The sequence below is a fragment of the Anarrhichthys ocellatus genome, unplaced genomic scaffold, assembly GCF_004355925.1.
Source record: "Anarrhichthys ocellatus isolate YVR2014 unplaced genomic scaffold, GSC_Weel_1.0 scaffold9, whole genome shotgun sequence".
NCBI classification, from domain to species: domain Eukaryota; kingdom Metazoa; phylum Chordata; class Actinopteri; order Perciformes; family Anarhichadidae; genus Anarrhichthys; species Anarrhichthys ocellatus.
The window spans coordinates 7,694,230-7,716,687 of NW_022280039.1; the positions used below are offsets into that span (position 1 = coordinate 7,694,230).

The window sequence follows — 22,458 nt, forward strand, 5'->3', positions numbered from 1 at the left end:
GTGTGTGTGTGTGTGTGTGTGTGTGTGTGTGTGTGTGTGTGTGTGTGAGTAAAAGGGGCGAGGATCAATGACGGACTGGCTATCTGGAGCACTGGGCCTTTTCCCAATGGGCTGCTTGACAATTGTGACTGATGCAATGTGAAATAGAATAAAGTCAACACCTGCTTCAATAGAAGGATGCAAATATATTTGAGTGTGTCCTCTGCCCACAGTGAAATCAGTCTGACCCTCTTTCCATGTGTTCCATTTTTGAATAAACTCTTTCCGGCTGTGATGCTCACATCAGGATTACCTGCAGCAGACCATAAATGAACAGCTCCTTCAGCCAGCCCTCAGCTGCCAAAAAAAAAAACAATTTTTACACTCGCTCTCAGGAAGAGTCTGACGTACACACGCCCACTCGCTCAGGCACACACTGGCATACAGACACGTACACACTCCGCCGAGGCTGGAGCTGGAGGTGTGTGTTATGTAACAGAGGGTCAAGTGGGCGCAAACACCCACCAGACCTTAGCGACTGCCAGCTTAGAGCGGCTGTGAACTGTGTTGTAGGACGGCTGACATTAATAAAGAGTTCCCATCTGAAAATATGTCAGACGCTCTTTGGATTTCACCACATTTCTGTTTAATTCTTGCCCAATGAGGATTTGTACACTGTTCCTCAAAAATCCTAGCATCATTATGTAGTGATGTTACACAGGAGAGTCTCATGACTTCTGGCTTACATGCGCAAACCATTCAGTCACTTCCGCTTATACGAATGAGTAACTCTAGCATCAAAAAGCAGAAGGATCAAAACACATGCACAGTGGCTCAGAGAGAAAGTTATAATTCTTTATTGACATTTGACTTTTATTTATTTTCAATCCCAAAGTTGCATTAATAGTGCAAGTATTGAACTGTCAAATATAGAACGATATCTGGCCCAGATGCACAATTTATTCAGACCGTTTATTTGATTGAAATTTTTATTTTCTAAATTTTATATTGTATTTTATCTATCTGTTTGTGTATAGACAACTCTTAACGTTTAAGAGGTTTGGCTTTTATTTTATAGCGAGCCCTTTTTGTATAGCAAGAATCTACAGCCATGCTAGCAGTTCTGTGAGGTTATGCTGAGGCACTTGGTGCTTTGAGCTAAGTGCTAACATCAGCATGCTAACATGCTCACAATGACGGCATTTACCAACTTAGTGTTATTTTCTGATTAGCACTAAACTCAAAGTACAGCTGAGGCTGCTGACAATGTCAATGCAGGAATGTTGTCATAGACCAAAGTATTGGACAAACTGACCTGATGATGGCACTTGGTGAAACGCTAAGGACTCACCAAAGTTATGACAATTCATCCTTAGGGCAACATCAACCCAATGTTACCCTGGTGGTGCTAAAGAAAAAGTCAGGGGATCAGTAAGATTCATCATGTAGGGACCATGAACTCAAAATTACATATCAATCCATCCAGTAGTTGTTGAGATATTTCAGTCTGGACCAGAGTGACGGACAGACAGACCAACATTGCCATCATTAGAGCCAAATCACTAGCATGGCGAAAAGGTTTGTATTCCTCAAAGTAGGGAATCGAGAAAGGTACTCATTTCATATCTCATTGGGACTAGTTTAGAAAAATTCGTAAGCTACGTAAGGCTGAATGCGGGCTTGCATCAATAACAAATCACGTTAACAAAATAAGAAATAATAATTCAAGATACACCCACTAGCTTGTTTTGGAGCTTTCAGTCACATCTCATGGTCTTCATGAGCGGATGAAGTTGTCCTGATAAGACGACTCAGTTGGCACCATGCAACCAAAGCTCAACACTAATGATACAACTGGGATGACAACCATGAGATGTGGTCGAAAGCTCCAGAAAAAAAGTTGTGGACTGGAAGTCGACCTTGAGTTATTTACTTACTTATTTATTGTCTAACTACCGTTTCCAAGGCCAAGAATAAACTTTGATATTAAGGCTCAACAAATCACATGCTTGTTGTGTAACAGACTTTAAAAAGGCTAATGATGTTTGTGTCTCTTTGTTTCTTCTCTTCTGTCTGCAGACGGGCACATCTAAGGCTGTGTTTAGAGCGCTTGAAATCCCTCGTTCCATTAGGACCAGATGCTAACCGGCACACCACCCTCAGCCTGCTGATGAAGGCCAGAGATCATATCAAGGTGTGTGTTCCATATGTAATAACCAATGTATCCATTTGTTGACCGCTGTGGTGGGTTTGTGTGTTATTTTTGAGTGACTGAAATGTCTTGGAGAAAGCACTGAGGGAACACACACACACACACACACACACACACACGGAGCAACCTTTTTGACATTTTTTCCTTGTGTTTTCTCTCTTCCCTCCCTGCAGAGGTTGGAGGAGAGCGATAGGAGAGCTCAGCATACGGTGGAGCAGCTACAGCGGGAGCGGAGACACCTGAGGAGGCGTCTGGAGCAGCTTGGGGTGGAGCGGACCCGCATTGACAGTACCGGCTCCGACAAGTCCGACAAGTTCGACTCTGACCAAGGTACACAGACATGATGCACTCACTGCTCTCCATGGAAGAGTTAATGTATCAGGTGAATCCAGATGAGAGCAACACAACAATAAACACGTAACTGACATAAAGCCTCGTATCATAACATATCAAAGTTTGGTTAGAAGCTCAAGAAAACAACAAGTCCTTTATCTTGTGGTTAACCGCTGTCCTCCCTTAAATTAAGTTATGCAAAATACTGCTGGTCAAAGTCAATGCTTTATAAATGCAATAAACAAACTTGCTGCTCTGTAAAACCATATAGATTACAAATGTTATTATCAGGGTTTGAGAGATGATGAATAAATCAGGCTATGATCACAATTGTGTGTCTTTTAGGACTTTAAGCCTGTTGGATCTAACTACTCTAAATCTAAATCACTGTAGTCTACACTATGGCCGTCAAAGTTATGTATGTGTGAACAATGAAACTTAGAATAAGGTAATGTCATATTCCCTCAACTGTTTCAAACATGGGGAACAAAGCGAAACACAATGTCTTTAGTAACAGAGATGGGCTGTAGGCGCACACAGTATCATGAACACACACATGCAGGGTTCTTTGTCTTCGCAGTTCACCAGTACGGGTGCTAGAACAAATGATGTACTATATTCAGTTATCATTCAGACCTATTACAATGTTTTGCGGCTCCTTTGCTCCAACAGAGGACCTGGATGTGGACGTGGAGGGCACGGACTACCTGCTGGGTGACCTGGAGTGGAGCACCAGCAGTGTGAGCGACTCGGGGGACGAGCGAGGCAGCCTGCGCAGCAGCTGCAGCGACGAGGGCTACTCCAGCGCCAGCCTGCTGCTGCTGCAGGACACTCAGGAGAGGGCCAAGCAGTTAGGCTGCAGCCTATAGACGGCACTGGTCACTGACCCAACTCCAGCTTCTTCTTCCCCTCAGCCAATCCCATCCCTTAGATTGCCTCACCACTCCCTGATCTCGCTCAGACCTCACCATCCCCCCCCCCTCTCTCTCCATACATACCAGGACTGACCAAGTCTGATGCCTCTCGTCCAGCCGGGCCTCTTCGGACTTTCTATTCCCACAACGACTTCCATCCAGACTTCAATACACCCGCCCACATTCAGCGGTCAGTCTTTAGGGTGTCCTCTGCTCTGCACCAATCAAACGAGTGGGATTTTAAAGACACTCCGCCCTCTCCGCCCATTCATCAAAAACACAACTTTCAGCCAGAGAATGTTACCACACAATATCCCACTGCCTCTTTTTCTATGCCTCAAGAGCCATGGGAAGCGCTTATGAGATTTCACCCCAACTTCACACATATGTTTTTTTCTGCCCCGCTCAGCAGTCAACCGTGTGCATGGTATTTTGCACTTACAATTGCTTTTGTAAACAAAAGCATTATTTTTATTTTATTTTTTTTATTTATTTATTTTATTTTTTTTCAAATGCTGTCTCTAAAGCTGTCTCTAACCCCCCCACTACAGATGTTGCAGTGATGTTACAAGATGAAGTAAGTGTTTGAAAAACATGCCCGTCGTCTACTGATCTGTAGGGACACTAAAGTATAACGGCGTGTTGTGTTAAACTGTTTTAGGCCGACCGCAACCCCCCCCCCCCCCCCCTTAGCCCCCCTTGGCATTGGCAGGCTCGTAACTACCCTGTCATTTTCTGTCCACACCTGCCATTCAGAGGTAAAAACATGTGTGCAGCATGAGAGTGTGAAGGGGCCGGGGGGATACGGGACGGTTTTAGGGGTGGGTTTGATGTTTTTCTGCCTCTCTCTGATGACTGTGGCGTTTTTACAGCATCCCTTTTTATCATAAATGTGTGTTTGTCACGTCTGAGCCTGGCGACGACAAAAAGGTCACTAGCAGGTTTGGAAAACTTTTTAACTGCTGGTATATCTTGGCAGGTGCTGGGACATTTGTGTGCACTACTTCATCACTGCCCCGTTCACCAGGTATTAATGAGAAGGGAGGAGCCTATCTACTGAGAGCAGTCGAGAGACTGGAGCACATTCCATTATGAAGAGAGGGCGGGCAGGTAGCATCGAGAGCATTACTTTTTACAAGATGTTCCTGCCAATTATTCATGAAGGTTCGAGACGAGCCGAGGCTTTGACTTTTCAGTGGGAACACGCGCTGTGTTCACACACACACACGAAAAGCACTAAAACGTTAAACACCGCAGATGTTTCCCTCCTTTGCCTTGCCTACATAGCTATTTATTGTTTCTGCAAAAAATGTTGTTGTAAATAGTTTACAGAAAGATCTCTATGTCTATCAACAAATGTATTTATTAGATATACTAAATATATAGATGAATATATAGAACTATATTTAATTAGTCATTGCTTCTGGTCTTCTTGTGAGGGTTATTGAGAGTTTCTAATGTGTAGTTTGTTTGCACAGCCTTGTCAACCCATAGAGTATTTAGAAATGTCTCTTGTGCCTCGAGGCTTTTGTGTGTCGAAAAATGAAATGTTTTCTCTGTGGTTGATCATAATTTTTTAGCTGTTTTCAAAGCCATCTTGCCCCTTTAATGTGGGAATAAAAGGACAAAAAAAATCGGAATAATTTATGATAAGAAAAAATGTAATTTTAAAAAGTATAAAAATGAGAGGAGCCGGTGGCCAGGGTTGAGCGGCGGTGATGATTCCTCTGGCTAAGCTGTGTTGCCTGTTCGCACATCCCCGTGCCTACGAACCTCAAACAAAATAGCTGCTCCGCCTCGTAAGAATTCAGCGCTTTTGTTTGGTTCCATAATCATCACGGGCAGGGAAAGGACTGCAGCTTATCGAATGTAGACGTCCTCGACCCTGCAAGTGTAGCAGCAGCAGCACAGTGCCAATGGAACGCCCCTGCTCCTGCTTTCCACCGCTCGCAAATCTCAGTTAAAAGCATGAAGATGAGTCGCAAAAAATAGATCTAGGAATGTTTAGTGTTTGATTGTGGAATGCTGCTTTTTTTTTTTTTTTTTTTTTTATTTCTTTTTTTGTCAAATTTAAACTTTTTGTAAAAACGGAGAGGTGCTGTGTAGCCACGTTATAAGAGAGACGGACTAAAGGGGACATGTAATGAAAATATGGTGTGAGTGGGCAGGTGTGTGTGTGTGTGTGTGTGTGTGTGTGTGTGTGTGTGTGTGTTTCGTCACTGTCTTCAGAGAGACATTTTGGGGTGGTTGAGGGTGGGTGGAAGACTGTAAGGCTACATTTCTGTTCTGGTTCATTTGTTTACTAGTTAAATGCAACAAAAAAAGTCCACTTTACAAAGACTTCATTTATTAAGCTAAGCATTAATGTCTGTCTATGGGAGTCTACTGTTTTCTCCCATGTTCCATCCATGGCCTGTTGTGAGTGTGTGTGTGAGTGTGTGTGAGTGAGTGAGAGAGAGAGAGAGAGAGTGACTCCCTCATGTTGCGTTGGCATCCAAGGTGCGGGCGAGGCAGGTATGCGCGGTGGGGCAGTGTGTGCGTCAACGATCGCATGCAGACTGTTGCTCTTCACCTCCACCCTTTCTCCCCTCTAAAAACGACCGGGTGCTCTCAGCATTTGCCTTTTTAAGAAGCAGGTGTGGAATCTCTCAAAGAACAAGACTACAGTCAGACCAGTTGTTTAAGCTACAGGTTTCAGCTTCAGGGGGAACATGTGTTCATGTGTATATTTGATTTTTGTCCCTGCATACAAAGTGGCTGATAATGCCTTAAAAACGGACACGACCTAACGGAAGTATATGATATGTCTGAGAATATATGATATATCGACATGTATCACGAGGGCCATTCCTTTTCATTGTGACCGTCACAGGCGTGGTGCTTTCATGCGTTACACAACACACACACACACACACACACATACAGCAACACACCGCGTCATAGCTCCATGAACATCGTCGTTGCCTTTCTCCTCAGAGAGGTCAAATGTGTGTTTATAGAACAATAACTTAAAGGGGGGAGTTTTGTGCACTTACTTTTTAAGAATTGGATAATTTGGACACTGTCGTCTAAAGAAATCACTTTAAATGTTGAGAGAAAAAAAAAAAAACTTTGAAAATGAGTCGTGGAGCAGCAATTTGTATTTGCCATTGATAGTAAAGGAATAAAACATTTGAAACCCTTGTTTACCTACCTATCACCTTGTCATTGTCTTAATTTGTGGTTCAAGTCACAAAAGCCTGCAGAGTAATTGGGAGCAAATTAAGGTTTTAACCAGAGAATCCAACACACAAGTTTCTCTTACAATGAATAATCTTCATGGAGAGGTTGAGTAGACGGTAATAAGGAGGTTTTTGCACAGCAGATGAAAGAGTCTCCACCAGGGGCTTCATCCTCGCCAGCCATCCAGTGTTCTTCAGAGTAATCTGCGCGCCAAATCCCAGGTTTGTATGATGACAGCCATCTGTCTGCTGCTCAATAACCCACACACACACACAAAAGAGAGCAAAGAGGGGGATGAGCATCTTGAAAAGCATCCCGCATCCCTTCTGGAGCTGTCTGGCTGCTGGGGGGGAGGAGAGCCATTGGAAAAGGCTTTTTTTCTCCCATCATGGGGAGTCCTAGGTCATTGTTAGCTCCAGTACCATTTCAATATACTGTAGGTCATTACAATCAAAAGGATTTACAATTTCAATGTTATTTCAATCATTGTTGAACAGCATTATAGTAATCATTAATTAAGTGTCATATCAATGTCCATAATTTCATCTCTACTCCTAACGGGTCATAAATTAGCAAACTGACATTAGATTAATTGTTAATTTAGCATCTAATCTAATGATCTCAAAGATGTTCATTCAAATCTGTTAACACAACCTTTTAGTACACATAAATAGAAACGCAAAATAACCAAATATCTGTAATTATTTGTATCAATAAAATATGAACACTGTTTTCTGTTAGGACGTTCCATATCAGTACACAACTAAACCATCAAGCAGTTGAAAGATGTCTACAAATATCAGATAATGATATATAATATTAACCATTGTTGAAAGCAGAGCTGTGTGTCTCAGCTGTATTCCTTAGACAGTGTGGTGTCGAGATCAAGACAGTGAGTCCACTATGTGGCGGGGGATGTGCAGCAGGGTCAGGACGGTCAAGGAGAGGTCTCTATGTGCTTTACTATAGTAGTATCTATCTATCTATCCATGTATCTATCTCTCTCTCTCTCTCTCTCTCTCTCTATCTATCTATCTCAGTGTTGGTATATTATAATCCTTCTGTCCCACTGTAAAGCACTTTTGGCGTCCACCAAAAGACACACCTTACGTTTAATCTGCACATGAAACACGAGACAGACACCGCAATGCAGCTCAGCCCGAGCCAAGCAGACCACGCTCCCGCTGAGTGTATTATTGCCATGGCCTACAGTCTGCTGGTGTGTATAGAACTGTTATTGACAGTAGCAGAGTTGTGTAAGGAGGTGTGTTTATTCGTGTCAGGGTCACAGGCCTACTGACCCACCTCTCGTCAGATTAGTCAAATACAGCAGTTTATCGGTGACCTGCACACACACCTTTCTTTGACCTTCGCCTTTGGAGTGCCCTGACCTATCTTGTGCACTCACACCTACGAACAAGCACACATGAAAACGTGCATTTAGACACGTAGTGCAGGGAACACACCCGCATAACACACACACACACACACACACCAAGGCATCACAATCAAACAGAAAATGTGACTAAACAACACAACAAAAGGCGAACAATTGAGGTAGTAGCGATATAATCCCTTATGAGCTTCAAGTCACCAGTGGAGAGCACATAATGACTGCCTCCACCCCCTTGGCTCTCTTCTCTCCACACTCATGGTTTGATGCTAATCACTGCATGATATTTGATGCTCAGTTTGTGTTTACACAAATACACGTTTTACTTTTTTAAACACTTGATCCTGTTTTGTTGTTTACTTTGACAAGTGTTTACCTTATATTTATTGATCATTTTGACGGAAAAGCACAGGTGGAACCAGTCACATTTATAATGACTGCATTCCATTTAGGTTAGTCAGTACCTGGGTTTATATGTGCATGTTGAGTACATCACACACTCTCAGCTGCTACTCTGAGCCTAGAGACACAGTAGGGGGAAACAGTTTGCTCCATTTCATTGTTGTTTTGGATGTTGTGTTTGGCTAACAGCTAACAGCTAACTGAACTACCAGTACACACACTGGTTTATTGTTTTGGATGTTGTGTTTGGCTAACAGCTAACAGCTAACTGAACTATCAGTACACACACTGCTGAGTACATCACTGTTGCGCCGCTGCTATGCGTGCAGAAATCTTAGTGAGACTTTTGTTTTTGGCAAGATTTTATGTCTTAAACAACGACTTCGAGACAATTGCCTGCTTACATCGCCGCTTGTTTTAGAGTTTGAATAAAGTGTGTTTTACAGCGACTTGCAACCCTTTCGTGTCTAGTCGGGGGGTTAGCCAATTGTGGGTTGTATTCATTCAATCGCACAATACAGTCGACTGAGTGCAACTTTCTAGTTGTAGCTGTACCTGCACTTTTAGTCAAAATGTCTGCTGTGGAAAAAAAGGTGTGAATGATAGCTCTGGACAACACACGCTGTAATGGGTTTTACAATAAATATGTAATCAGTCAAACTGTATCATCCACCATTTTGAAGGTGGTCCACAGTGTCTCACTGGAAACTGATTTAAAAAGATCCATGAGCAGTAGATGACACATAACACGTTACATATCCAAAGTGAAGGCATTTATCTGAGCCTTAGTGGATTTCATCCCCTCAGTAGAAATCCTGCAGTAGTGGCTGTGTGACAACCGCCTTACATGATCATCCTCCATCACAGCCGGCAGCTCATATCAAGAGATAGATATTTGAGTGTGTGTTTATGTGTGCTCTACATGTGTGTGTGTGTGCGTGTGTGTGTGTGTGTGTGTGTGTGTGTGTATATGCAAACAGATGGAGGAGGTCGTCTGCATGCTGGCTGAAAAGAGGCATCCCGGGGGACCTGAGTGAAGAGTGCACATCAGACAAGATCAGTGCATCCAAGACAGAACAAAAGCGAGGGGGCTGAGTGGCCTGTACGTGACACGTAGTAAAGCTCTTCACAGAAACCCTCGCTCGGCGAGTAACACCCGGTATATCAAAGCACCAAAGGGAGACGAGTTTCAAAGGTGCAGGGCTGCTGGAGAGGGTTCCGTGTCGGGACGATCTGGGAATTTCTGAGTTATTATATGCCATTATATATGTAAAGAAAACAATGCCACTCAAGGATTAACCATTAAGATATACAGCACAATAGTTCCCCTGCAGCACTGAATGCAATAAATCAAACTCAGTGAACAGAGGTGGATGTTGGGCTGCAGTTGACCAGCTGAAGTGTACTGACTGCCATGTGGAGCAGTGTTTACAAGTCTATTAGCTGAAACCACAGTGAGGATAGTGTGGCTGTGCTGGCAGCAGCAGCGGCTGGGACAGCAGAAGGAGACAGGTTAGAGTATAGCAGGCTGGTGAAGGGAGGATAACTGTGTTTGAATCCCACCGGGGGGGGGGACATGGTAAATAAATCATATACTTTCCCTACCCTCAGCACATGGTATTACAGCATGCAGGGTGAGGGACTTAATATGTCTTTCACTCCCTGACAATACATTATATTTATAGATTTTCAAAGGTGTAGGATCTGGCCAAACAAATAGGGGGACGTTTTTCACCTCTCCTGATACAATCTAAATTTACTGTCATTATCTACAAAAAGCACAAGAAGCTCCGGAGATGGACCTTCAGTTAGCGGAGCTGTAGCAACTTCAGTTGACCCTTCATGAAGCCCTGACCCCTTCTGGTACTCCGTCAGGCTGGCAATAATAATTACAGAGAGTAGCAGACAGAATGGTTTGAGAATATGCATTGCATTTGCACAACAAAAGGGCCTTAGATCTGACTGAAATAATTGGAATGCAGCCAACATTTGTTAGCTTTTCTTACATGTCAATATGTCTGCTGATAAAAAGGGTTTATTACCTTGCATTGCTCTACGTGTGTTTGTGTTGTTTTCTTTTTTACTCTGAAGAGGATATTAGAGGTTGTTTTTCTTTCACTTGTTCCACCATTTGCCATTGCCACAATCCCTGAAAGCTTCCTGTCTGTTTCTGCTGGAGGAATAGCGCCCTCTTCCTGTTTATTGTTGTAAAACACCACAGCATATTTCATGTGAAATCCAACCAGTGGCACTGTCTGCATGCAAAAAGCAGTGTAGGGTCTGCTCAAGGCTGCTAACTGTGGTCTTGTTTATTTACACTGTTTTCTCAGTATTCATGTGGTAGTTTATTGATGCAAAAACATTGCAAGTTGTACCTGTTCATTGAGTAATACACACCCACACACACACCATATGGTCTCAATTCTCAGTCCTGAATATCTGCAGTGGTGCTCTAGATGTTGAAAACTGTCCAGCTGAATGACCGTAGTGGCTGACCAATACCATGACCAAGTCTATTATAGACCTGCAGGCCACTGTCTGTGGGCTTAAATGCATGATGTCTACATTATATGCACAGTCATTTCCACAACTATACACTCAGAGAGTTGTTTATTTAGCCTACCCTCATTGATATAAACCTGCCTGTAAAACACAATACAGTTCAACAGCACCACAAACTACATCCTCTAAAATGATCATACAGTTGAATCAATGCATCTCTAAAACAAATCTAAAAACAAAAGCTGAACATAATAACCTTCATAGAGATATATTGCAGGACTGTTGTGTTGGCCTGCGTTAGATGGAGAACCTTTTAAACTGGCTACTGCGTCTGTATGTTGAAGACAATGACCTCAGTATGAAGAAGTTATAACATAGACGTGGTACCCTGTAATAAGAGTGAGGATGTGACTCTTGTTCACACGTGCTCTGCATCAGATCAGGTCTGCTGCACAGGTGAAGCACCACAACTGATGCTTGAGCACCCTCTAGTGGTTAATATATGTAAGTAAAAAGCAAACGACTCCTTCCAATGTCATCTATTTAAAATGTTTACATTGCTTACATTGCTTACTGAGTTCCAAATCCAATACATAAAAGACTAAAATTATATATTATATTGACATGATTCCAGTTTTCAAGAGATTGGACCACATTAACATGACATGAAGGAAGAGTATGTGTTTAAAAACAAGGTTTCAAGACTGACTGTAGTGTTTTGTAATGGATACGTTGTTGCTGCACAATACTTTCTCCTACTGTGTTGATTTACGGCCAAATAAAGCAGTTGACTTCTGGTATCAAGAACACTGTATATTATTATATTATATTATCTTCCACTTAGAAAAGCATTATTGTTGAGGTGGCTTTTACTTAGCTCTCTCTTCTTTCCCATTGTAACAGTAGCATCAACAGAAATGGCCAGAGGAGATCTAGGATGACTTGGCAGTGGCTGTGCTGTTGCACATTTTCATTGTTTTGGGCTGTTTTCCAGACTGGCTGTGTGAACAGGGGCACTAGAGGCGCCGTGTGCGGTGTTTGTAGGTGGTGAGGCTGCAGTCTTGTGGGTGGGGGTGTTCTCTCCTATGCATGGGCGTGGTCCTTCTCCTGCCTCCGTCCTGGATCAGGACCAAGGCCAGCGACAGCTCTGCGCAGTACTTAAACACCACACAGGAAATACGTTTTACCAACAGAGATACTCTTTCTCGGGACAAATGTATAAGTCATATTTGGATATAATGTTGACTCAATAAGGCATCAACTTCTGTCCACCTTTGGTTGTCTGGAAAATCTGCTTTACGCATCTTAAGGGAACATGAATAGTTCAAGTTATCCAAGTTATAGAGATACAAAATGCTGATTCCTGGTGCTTGTGATGACGTTTAGCGAGGACTGCAGTGTTATGTGTGAAAAAAAATCATAACTTAATATTTTTCTCATTTATATAAGGACGTGTTTTGTTGTGATAGATATGACGATGACCGACAGGGGGTCACAGTTACATCTAATTTACAATTTATAAATCCATCACGTTCCAGCGCTGCAGATGACAGTGCGATGATGTGGGAATGCCAGAACCAGCCACTATAATGAGTCTCATCCCGTATTCCGATATTGCGGCGGTGGTTTGGGGTGGATGAGGGCGACTGGATGCAGACTGCAGCACCAAAAACAAACTCTGGCGCACAGCTCACGCATCGATCCCATTTCCCATTCTGCTGGGACAGCAAAGAAAAACTGCAATGACAGTGGACAATGTGGTCTAAGGTAACATGAGATAGTCCAGTGGGATGATACATGTACTGGGAAAATGAGATGACACGTGATTCTATTACAATGTGATTGTATTTGAATGTCATTAAGTCAGAACATGAAAGGAAAGGGCGCGTTAATAACTTAATGAAAGTGAAGTTCAATAAGCTCTCGGGTCAAACAATAAAGCCCCTTGTACAAAACGTGTTGTATATAGTTGTTGTGTGTTGGTGCCTGAGCCACAAGGCTGAAACGAGGAGCTGCATGAGTGAATTCGTGTCTCCCCAGAGGGTGGAGGCTTTCTGCAAAAGCTTGCAGGTTTCCCCTCGTCTTCTGTTGTCCCTGCGTCAAATGATGCGCCGGCGCCTTCGCTATAAAAGCACCTGTTCGGGCCAGACATCACTCGCATCTCACTTGGTCTCTCGCTCACACACTCACCCTCACGCACTCCTGAACTCCACACGCTCACTCTCTCTCTCCCGTACAGAACAGTGGGACCGGACACCAAAAGGAAACATGAGTTACTCCAGCGATATTTACAGCAGCAGCTCCTATCGGAAGATCTTCGGAGATGCCCCCCGGTCCGGCCGCGTGGGTCTGGGCAGCAGCAGCAGCCCGTCCCGCCCGCACTCTGCGGGATACCGCAGCAGCCACCGCACCAACTATGGTTCCTCCCCCGGGATGTCCTCCACCAACTACCGCAGGACAGCGGCTTCTGGCCGTGTCTTCTCCTCCATGCCGGACTCTGCGATGGACCTAACCCAGTCCACCGCGGTCACCAACGAGCTCAAGATCATCCGCACCAACGAGAAGGAGCAGCTGCAGGGCCTCAACGACCGCTTCGTGTCCTTCATTGAGAAAGTGCACAACCTGGAGCAGCAGAACAAAGTCCTGGAGGCAGAGGTCACGATGCTGCGTCAGCGCCACAATGAGCCCTCGCGCCTGCACGAGCTGTACGAGCAGGAGATCCGCGAGCTGCGGGCGCGCGTGGAGGAGCTGACGCACGAGAGGAGCCAGATGCACCTGGACTGCGTGCAGATGAACGACACGCTGGAGCACGTGAGGGAGAAGTTGGAGGAGGAGACCAAGCTGCGCGAAGAGGCGGAGAACACCCTGAAGGGCTACCGGAAGGACGTGGACGACGCCACCATGTCGCGCCTGGAGTTGGAGAAGAAAGTGGAGTCGCTGCTGGACGAGATCGCCTTCCTCAGGAAAGTTCACGAGGAGGAGCTGCTGGAGCTGCAAGCGTCTCTGCAGTCCACTCAGGTACACCTCCCACTGTGTGCTGGTGACCTGTAGGTCCCAACACACAGAGACGTGGTACCCAGGGCCACTTGTCAGATTATCAATAGTTTTCAATGTCACACTGCCAACAAATACTCCTCACTCCTTATGGCCTTCAACTTTGATCATATCAAAGTTAACATCCACACATGTTTGACTATAAGCGAATGTAATATTGCTACATGGAACTGTGGCTTGTGAACTGACTTTACAGTGACCGTATCAAACGTGATGTGAGGTTATTACCCGTACTCCCTAATAGACTTCAACATTCACCATACAATTATTGATTTGAAAGAAATTACCTATACACAGGTAATACTACTTAGTCAAGTGCACAGGTCCACTACAACTGTTGTAGGCCTATGTATGATGTTGTTTATATATTAGGCAGTTTCCCACAGTCTTACAGGAATTCAATAACCTGTTTGTTTTTCTGTGTGCACGACAAACTGCGTCCTCCTCAAACTAAACATTGCGCACTTGATAATTGATGACACTGCAGTTCCGTTTCAGCCCCACGCGCTGTCCTTCCCTCCTCCTCTCCTCATATAGGTTTATTGAGCGTCCCTGCAGCGTCCCGCGCGCTCTGTCACGCCCCCGCTCAAACTTTAAGATGTTCTGACTTGTAAAGAGTGTTTTCTTTCACGAGTAGGTACCGGTCGTCGATCCCGGTTTGTGGGCTGCAAAGTATGCCGTAAATCTGATTTCTCTGTGGGAATATTACGCGAGTATCATGCTGCAGTGGTGCCACTTCAAATATAAATACTCTAAGCGCAACGAGGTCATTATAAACTTTACGCTATTAGTCCAGCTGGCGTTTCGTTTGGGGTTACTGGCGATATTTTCATAAAAGAAGGCGAGGGAAGGGGGGCAGAGGGGGGAGGGAGGGAGAAAAATGCGGAGAAATAGCGCATAATCCAGGGGTGTGGTCGTCCCAAAGGGGCAGCTGGCAGGACAAACCCCGTCAACTGCACTGGCAAGCAGTTATTTGCGTAGTTTACAAGCTAAACAGTTTTTAACAGCAGCGCGACAGTGAAAATAATGTCACTGTTTGACAAAAAGTTTTGGTATGTGACGTATATGATATGAGGGCAGCAGCAACTATCACCGCTTTGAGTATAAATCAATTCATTGAATGTGCAGTAAGTAACTGTTAAATTAATGGAGTGGAGTTATGGTTGCTGGGTAGATTTCTCCAGGGTTTCTCCTCTTCCCTGCAGGGAATATAATTGCCATGTAAACTATTGACAGCACAGCTCACATGGCAGCAGAGAAGTCTCAGTCAGCAGTCGATTCATCAGTCCAGCAGCAAGGCAACACATTATACATACATGTCACCAGAAGAGATGCAGTGCATCTATAGAGGAGTGTGCAATGAACACAGCTGTAACAGAAAATGTAATTTATCTATAGGCAGTTTATACTTTATTACATTACATCACATGTATGCATTATATTATTTAATACAGTTAGATTTTAAATCTGTATCTGAGTTTGTGTAGTATAAAAAGCACATTTCCAAGTTCACTGTTTTCATCGAACTGGTCATTTTCATCAGTTACAGGTGGTCCAGTTGTTCAAAGGACAGGCACAAATAATCGGTAAAAATCAACCTAAAATAATATATAAGCATTACGCAAAAACACAAAAGCATTTAAACAGAATGTGAACAATTATACAGTTTTCTAAATGTATACTGCACATACATAGTGAAATATAAGGCTTATTGATTATTCAGATTTAGTTTGGTGCTGCCTTTATTTACAGATGTTATTAAACCTACTAATAATGAGTACTTGTGTTAAAAAAAAACCTCTCATACATCCAGGTGTCAGTGGAGATGGACATGAGCAAACCGGACCTGACTGCCGCCCTGAAGGACATCCGGGTTCAGTATGAGAACCTGTCAGCCAGGAACCAGGCCCAGGCAGAAGACTGGTACCGCTCCAAGTTTGTTAGCGTGACCGAGGCCGCCGCCCGCAACCAGGACGCCGTCAAGCACTCAAAGGAGGAGCTGAGCGAGTACCGCAGGCAGGTGCAGGCCCGCACCCTGGAGATCGAGGCCCTCAGGAGCCATAATGAGGCCCTGGAGAGGCAGGTTGCCGAGATGGAGGATCGACACAACAATGAAATGGGAGATATGCAGGTACGGCAATGACCCATTTTAGTGTGTGTTACGATTTGATTAACCTTTAATTAAGCAGGTATAGTGAGACACTTGTTAAATGGAGACCTGCGTGGCCGAGATGGCAGCATAAAAGTTCATGAGCAATGGGGTCGTTTTTCACAGAACTAACAATAGTCTTGAATTCCGCCAGAGATATCACACTCATGCATTTAAGTCTCCAGGACACAGTGGACCCTGATGAAGGACACAACCGGATTATGTGTCTTTTATGAATCACTTTAATATTCAAAATGAACGCACTCCTTATTCAGTGCGACAAGACAACAGTGAAAATCTCTACATTCAATTTTCAATCTACCTCTATTCACGAGAGCATGAATTATTAGGATGTCATAATATGACTTTGTGTGTGTGTAGAATACCATTCAGGAGCTGGAGAATGCTCTGCGCAGCACCAAAGGAGAAATGTCCCGTCACCTGCGTGAATACCAGGACCTGCTGAACGTCAAGATGGCGCTGGACATTGAGATCGCTGCCTACAGGTGGGCTTCACTACAAACACAACCATAATCCATTTGGGAGAGTGAACTAACCTGAATTCAAGTCTCAGCTTTTACACTGTGCAACACCTGCTTAACGAGTTTCACTTCCACTCATTTACTTGAAGCATTTTTTAGAATTAAACTCTCCTGCAGCGTCTGGTGGCCTGGTTTTTAAGACGCAAAGTGTACAACTGTATAAATACTCCTCTCTCTTTACCCACAATCCCTGTTTATCTCAACAGTTAACTGTCCACAAAATAATAATTTCCTTTCCATTTTAAATGTGTGGTTTAAAATGCTTGCATTAATAGTCCCTCTCGGTTCTTCTCCCACTGTAATAAGATGATAGAAGGGGAAACCTTACAATGATCTCACTCAGCAACTGTGGTAATGTTTTGGGACAAAATACCAAAACAGAGCAGAGGTGTTGCCACTGATACTCCAGTGACATTAGATCCCTCAGCAGAGTAACACTGAGATCATTTTAGCAACGAAACAAGACCATAGGTGACGTCATCTCTTGTCCCCCGTCTGTCTGAGCAGGAAGCTGCTGGAAGGCGAGGAGTGCCGCCTCAGCTCTGTGGGCGGGGCCATGGTCCAGTCGGGCTACCCGGGCTTCTCCTACATGTCAGCCCGCACCTACTCCCTCGGAGCCTACAGGAAGTCTGAGGCCAAGCCTGAGGAGGAGGAGGAGGAGGAAGAGGAGGCCGAAGAAGAGGTGGAGGAAGAGGAGGAGGAGGAGGGAGAGGAGAACAAAGATGAGGGAGATGAGGGAGATGACCAGGAGGAGGGTGAGGGAGAGGAGGAGGAAGAGGAGGAGGAGGAGAAGCAGAAGGAGAAGGAGAAGAAGAAGGAGGGCCCCACCGGCAAGACCAGCAAGAGCTAAACTGCTAGTGTCAACATTATCTTCATCACAATAACACATTCCTCATCCTCATTCCAATCACTTATATGGATCTGGTCTCTGTTCACATCATCTCTGTCAAACACAGTTCTGCACACCGTCGGTGTTTTTCTGTCTCTTTAATTCAGAAGTGATTCAGCTTTATTGGGCGGGGCTTTAGAAGGAAATAGATGTATTACAATGACAGAAGAGTTGGAGTCATAAACACGCTCTGCAGAGGTCGTCATTATTTTTACGTCACATTATAACAGAGGGATGTGAGGGAAAGTTAGCATGATGCCACTCATTTTCTTAAGTTTCAACCAGGATGATTTTTCCTCACGTGAAGCAACAATAAATGTGCCATTAATGATCAATATTTACAGTAAGAGCAATCAAAACCTTGAAAGTAACAACTTTTGTCAGCACACAGACTTTAAGAAAAAACGCACAGAGTAACAGCCAGTCCAACTTTTACGGTGCTATTTGATTTTTACATATAAAAGTTGGAGAGTACGTTAAAAGAGATTTTATCATAGACCGAAGCTCCACCAGCTCATTCCTGAATGCTTGTTACACGTTTAGAGGACAGACTGCTTCTATTGGAGCTGTGAGTCAAACCCCACATTTCCCACTACATCGCTCTGTAGTTCTGCATCTCGTCCCACCATGACAAATGGAAATGTACCACTTACCATTCAAGCCCCTTTCTCATTCTCTTTAATTCACTGCAGTGTCACAGCAAGTGTGTTGGGAGGGTGGGTGGTGTTGCCAGTTGCTGGAAAGGAGGAGTGCTGAAGGTTCTCCATGAGGGAGTGCATCTTTGGGAATGAAAATGTAGAGTTTAAATTGCCGCTATATATATACAGTATATTTATTTTTTGGATTCTTTGATTGATTCATTTGTCAATGAATTTAACGGCTATCACACCTGTCAGAGTTTAACATTGATCTGCAAGGTTATTCTTCTTCCCTACATTTTTTTTTGTTAGAGAAAACCAACCCTTTTTTATTTCTCCTCATACAAATGTATGCTTTTGTTTTAATTTAGCTGGTTAAAGGATTCGAGGTGAAGGTAAGCGTGGCTGTCAGTGTCAGGCAGCTGATGATGACACTGACGGCCCTCAGCTCAGACTAAGTGGCAGGTGGGGCAGAAGCCGCAGGAGTCGTGGCTGAATGGTACAGAGTCGCATATAAGGGCTACTTTCACCATAACCCCTTCTATCACTCTGAACGGTTTAATTTCACCAGTGTTCATCAGTCCATCCTCTTGGAATTTTCTGTTTGACAAATGAATCAACCAATGGGCATGAATGCATGGCCTGACTCTTCAAGCTTGAGTATCTGCTGGATGGGATAGATTTTTTGCTTGTTGTGTGTTCAATTAAAAAACTTGCCTTAATCATGACTGAAAGTTAAAATATAAAGATATGTTCCCCTCCATCTCACCTGTTTCTTGAGAGGCTGAGGAGTGCTGACAATTTCCAGACCTCTGCTATACAACTGTGACTGTATACGTGCTGCTATCTCATGCAGTGATATTCCTCTCAAAGCCAAATAAAGACATTTATTAACCAAACATTTGCTGCATCTCTGCGTCTTTAATGTCGTGAGAAAGAACTGACATTTGTAAAGGAAACTACAGATGATAATAGTCTTCCGCTGCTATTTTGTACCTGATTGGACATTCTCTCTTCATATTTATGTATGTTCATACTTGCAATGGTGTTATGCAGCTGGAGTCTTTCCCAGCATGCCTTAGCATGAAAGGCAGTTGACTACAAGGCCATCATGGCTCATCGGACCCGATTTCAGCAAAAACTATGATTTCAGCGACGAGGGACAAATAATTTGAATGAATTAAGAAATGTAGCAGCTTGACTTTCCTTATTTTCATTTATCAAGGTTATGCACTTTTTTCCCGTTTACCTTCTTCTACAATCCAAATAGTCAAGCTAGCATGAATACTGAAAAGTAGCCCGTCGACGCCTCTGGTTGCGTCTGTCGATAATCGTCGCCTTGAAGGTTTTATTCTTGCACAATATACCAGGACCTTGAAACTAATGCAGCAAAATGGATTTAATCATTACTATTATAATTTGCACCTGTGATGTTCCCTCTGTGACATGTCAAAAGGCCTCTGTGGAAAAGGTCTACTGATGTATCAATTACAACCTATTCAGGTCTCGATCAGTTAGAGCTGTCTACTTATTTACGTTTCCTGGCTCAGGAGTACAGTAATACTTCCAATCCCAATCTGCCGGCCTCCTCAGCCTTCAGGTTGAAGTCCACCTGATTGATGGGCGGAGCTGCATAATGTCTGCCGGGTGTCGCGATCAGCTCATCGCAGCTTCTGCCTGCCTGCACACAGAGGTGAAAGATGGGGCTGGCTAAGATGGATGATAGTTGCCTATATGCTTGCCCACCAGCACAGCTGCTCACACACTGTAGTCCTGTGTGTGTGTGTGTGTGTGTTTGTGTGTGTGTGGGAGGGAGAATCAGCACAGCGGCAAAAACATTATCAGCACTAACAGACAATCAATAAATCTGTCAGAAAAGCAGGCGAAAGAAGCAAGGACAAATGTTTTGGTCTGAAGCATTAAATGAAAAGGAACACGCTTGAGTTTCAGGAAAGGAAAATGCAACGTGATACAACAAAGTAAAGGAAATGCTTCCCTGGACGTGCAACAATCGATAAGAATTTAGTTCACCATAATGCTGCATTAGACATAAGGATCTGTGTATTGAGTTTAACTTCACATTTGCATCTTTTAGTGTATTTCTATCCTAAGGTCGCGGTGCTTTCTTGCTGAGAGTCTTATGAGAAGAGGAGAGTTTGAATCAATCTCATCTAACTCTCTGCAAGCAAACTAATAAGCGTGTTTCCCTTCGTATTAAACATTTCCTTTAAATGGTACATCATTTAAATTAAAGACTGTGCCGTACACAGCTTTGTTATCAGCCTCTAACTATGAAGATGAAATACTGCCACAGTTACATTAAAAACATTAATCTTTCATTTGAATTAATAATGTGTCTGTAATTGTAAATCAATACAGTGTATTGTGTAAAAGTCCCTGAGGTGCTGCATGCTGGACTTAGAATGGTTGATGTATCTTTCAGCCGTGACACAAGGAGAGTTATGACTTGGCATTGACGTCTTCGATGAAAAATTAGACAGGGAGTGTGTCAGAGGGCGGATTTATTAAAAACTCAAGAGTCTGATCACTCCCACACCTCTGTGGGCTCGTGGCCCGCTGCTGGCTGGATTGTAGAGCTGTCCTTGATTTGGCCGTGCCGCTGCTGTGTGCGTGCTGAGCGCTGCTGTCAGCATATTCTGTTGTTGTGGAGGTGCATACATAATTGAACTGGTCATCTCCTCCTCCTCCGCTGGCCTCCCGCGAGACCCTTTGAGATAAAGCAATAAATACTCAACCTCAGCATTTAACAACCACCCTTCCCTGTTTCTGTTGCTGGGAGTCCACAAGCAAGTAATTCCATTTCCTCTGAGTTAAACACAGAGATACTGGCAAACTCACTTCACTGCAACCATGCCACTGCAAGTGCTCACATCCTGAGTGGACACTTGGTTTGCTTGGTGGTTCTGGGGGGTTTCTTAAGCAAATTAAGTGTTTCAAAGCTTTTAGTGTGCACAAATCAGGAATTTACTTTGTTTAAGCTGTAAAAGTTAGCATTTGCCATCGAAGAAAGTTGCATTCTGTCGGCCTTGTATTAGTTTCCAGCTCCTTTTCAGTTCAAGGTTCACGATTCACTCCTATTGTTCGTTGTTTCTCTCTGTCTTGTCCTTCCTCTCTGTCTCCCTTCACCCTCCTGTCTCTTTGTCTGTCTGTGTCTCGCTGTCTCCCTCTCTCTCTCCCTGTAACTCCACGGCTATATATAGACTTCTGCATTGCAGATGTCCCAGAGCCCTGCAGATCTGAGGGAGCTACTGAAGAGTCCCAGCCCAAAATTTGGGCTGCCTGGCATGACACACACACACACACAGAGCAGAAACAGCAGAGTAACTGTCCACTACAGGATGGGGAGAGTTACAGCATGACAGAAGTCTTCACAGTACATGTGCAGCGTGCTGTGTAACACGGCTGAGCAACGTCCGAGGCGTCACACTGCAGCAAGGATGAAGTGCCCCCACAGAATAGAGTCGAAAGTACTGCAGTCATAATCTGTGGGTGGGTGGGTATGTGAGTGCATTCTTGTTGCCAATGCTTCTGAACCAATTCTCCATGTTCTTACATTCATGTTTTCTGCTGAGTCATGGCTCCATATTTTCAGAAGCTGTAGAAAGGTTGAATAATGAATAAACACACATTCAATAACAGCGTTAATCAAATAGTTTGTTTATTGCATTAAATGTATTTTGGACGATGCAAGTCATGCAAAGTGATTGTAATTAATCATTCAGATGTCAGTCAGGGACAGATACATTTTAAATATTGAGAATAGAATAGTGATGAGGAGGGGAAATCAATGGAGCCTTTCAGACATTAATATCGACGTTCACTATAATTAATTACCTGCAACAACTTACTTACAGAAATGACAGCAATGGTGACAAAAACATCTTTATTGTTCTCTGATTAATCACAAAAACAGCATTCAAATTACAGGTCAACGTAGGAAAAACTCAAAGTGCTTTACAGTAGAAATAGAAAGGCATTAACTTAAACAAATTGACAGAAAGCCAAGATAAAACAAAAATAAATGTAATATATTTAGGCTATTATTTAAAAAGATTAAACTAAAACAGAAGAGAAAAATAAGCATGCCTCAATGAAATACATAGATGAAGTAAGTGAACTGTATATTGACAGCTTTATTAGTCTGTTTAGTTAGTCAGTGATCTGTAATTTTGGATGTGTTGAACATCACCTGCACAGGTTTATTCCGT

General features: G+C 43.5%; 2 protein-coding genes across 2 annotated transcripts in view; both read left to right on the forward strand.

Annotated features, from left to right (window-relative positions):
- The window catches only part of mxd1 (MAX dimerization protein 1), a 14,041-nt gene extending 7,407 nt beyond the window's left edge, over positions 1–6,634 (forward strand). Inside the window, exons 4-6 of the mRNA XM_031849009.1 lie at positions 2,059–2,173; positions 2,365–2,521; positions 3,197–6,634. Coding sequence (XP_031704869.1) covers positions 2,059–2,173; positions 2,365–2,521; positions 3,197–3,393 — 469 coding nt within the window. The 3' untranslated portion in view covers positions 3,394–6,634. The remainder of the gene's footprint in view (positions 1–2,058; positions 2,174–2,364; positions 2,522–3,196) is intronic.
- Positions 6,635–13,090: 6,456 nt separating this feature from the next.
- Positions 13,091–19,128, forward strand: neff1 (neuronal intermediate filament family member 1). The gene is made up of 4 exons (XM_031849629.1): positions 13,091–13,975; positions 15,825–16,142; positions 16,542–16,666; positions 17,210–19,128. The coding sequence occupies exons 1-4, from the start codon at positions 13,226–13,228 to the stop codon at positions 17,550–17,552; spliced, it is 1,536 nt and encodes a 511-aa protein (XP_031705489.1). The 5' UTR covers positions 13,091–13,225; the 3' UTR covers positions 17,553–19,128.
- Positions 19,129–22,458: the final 3,330 nt, after the last annotated feature.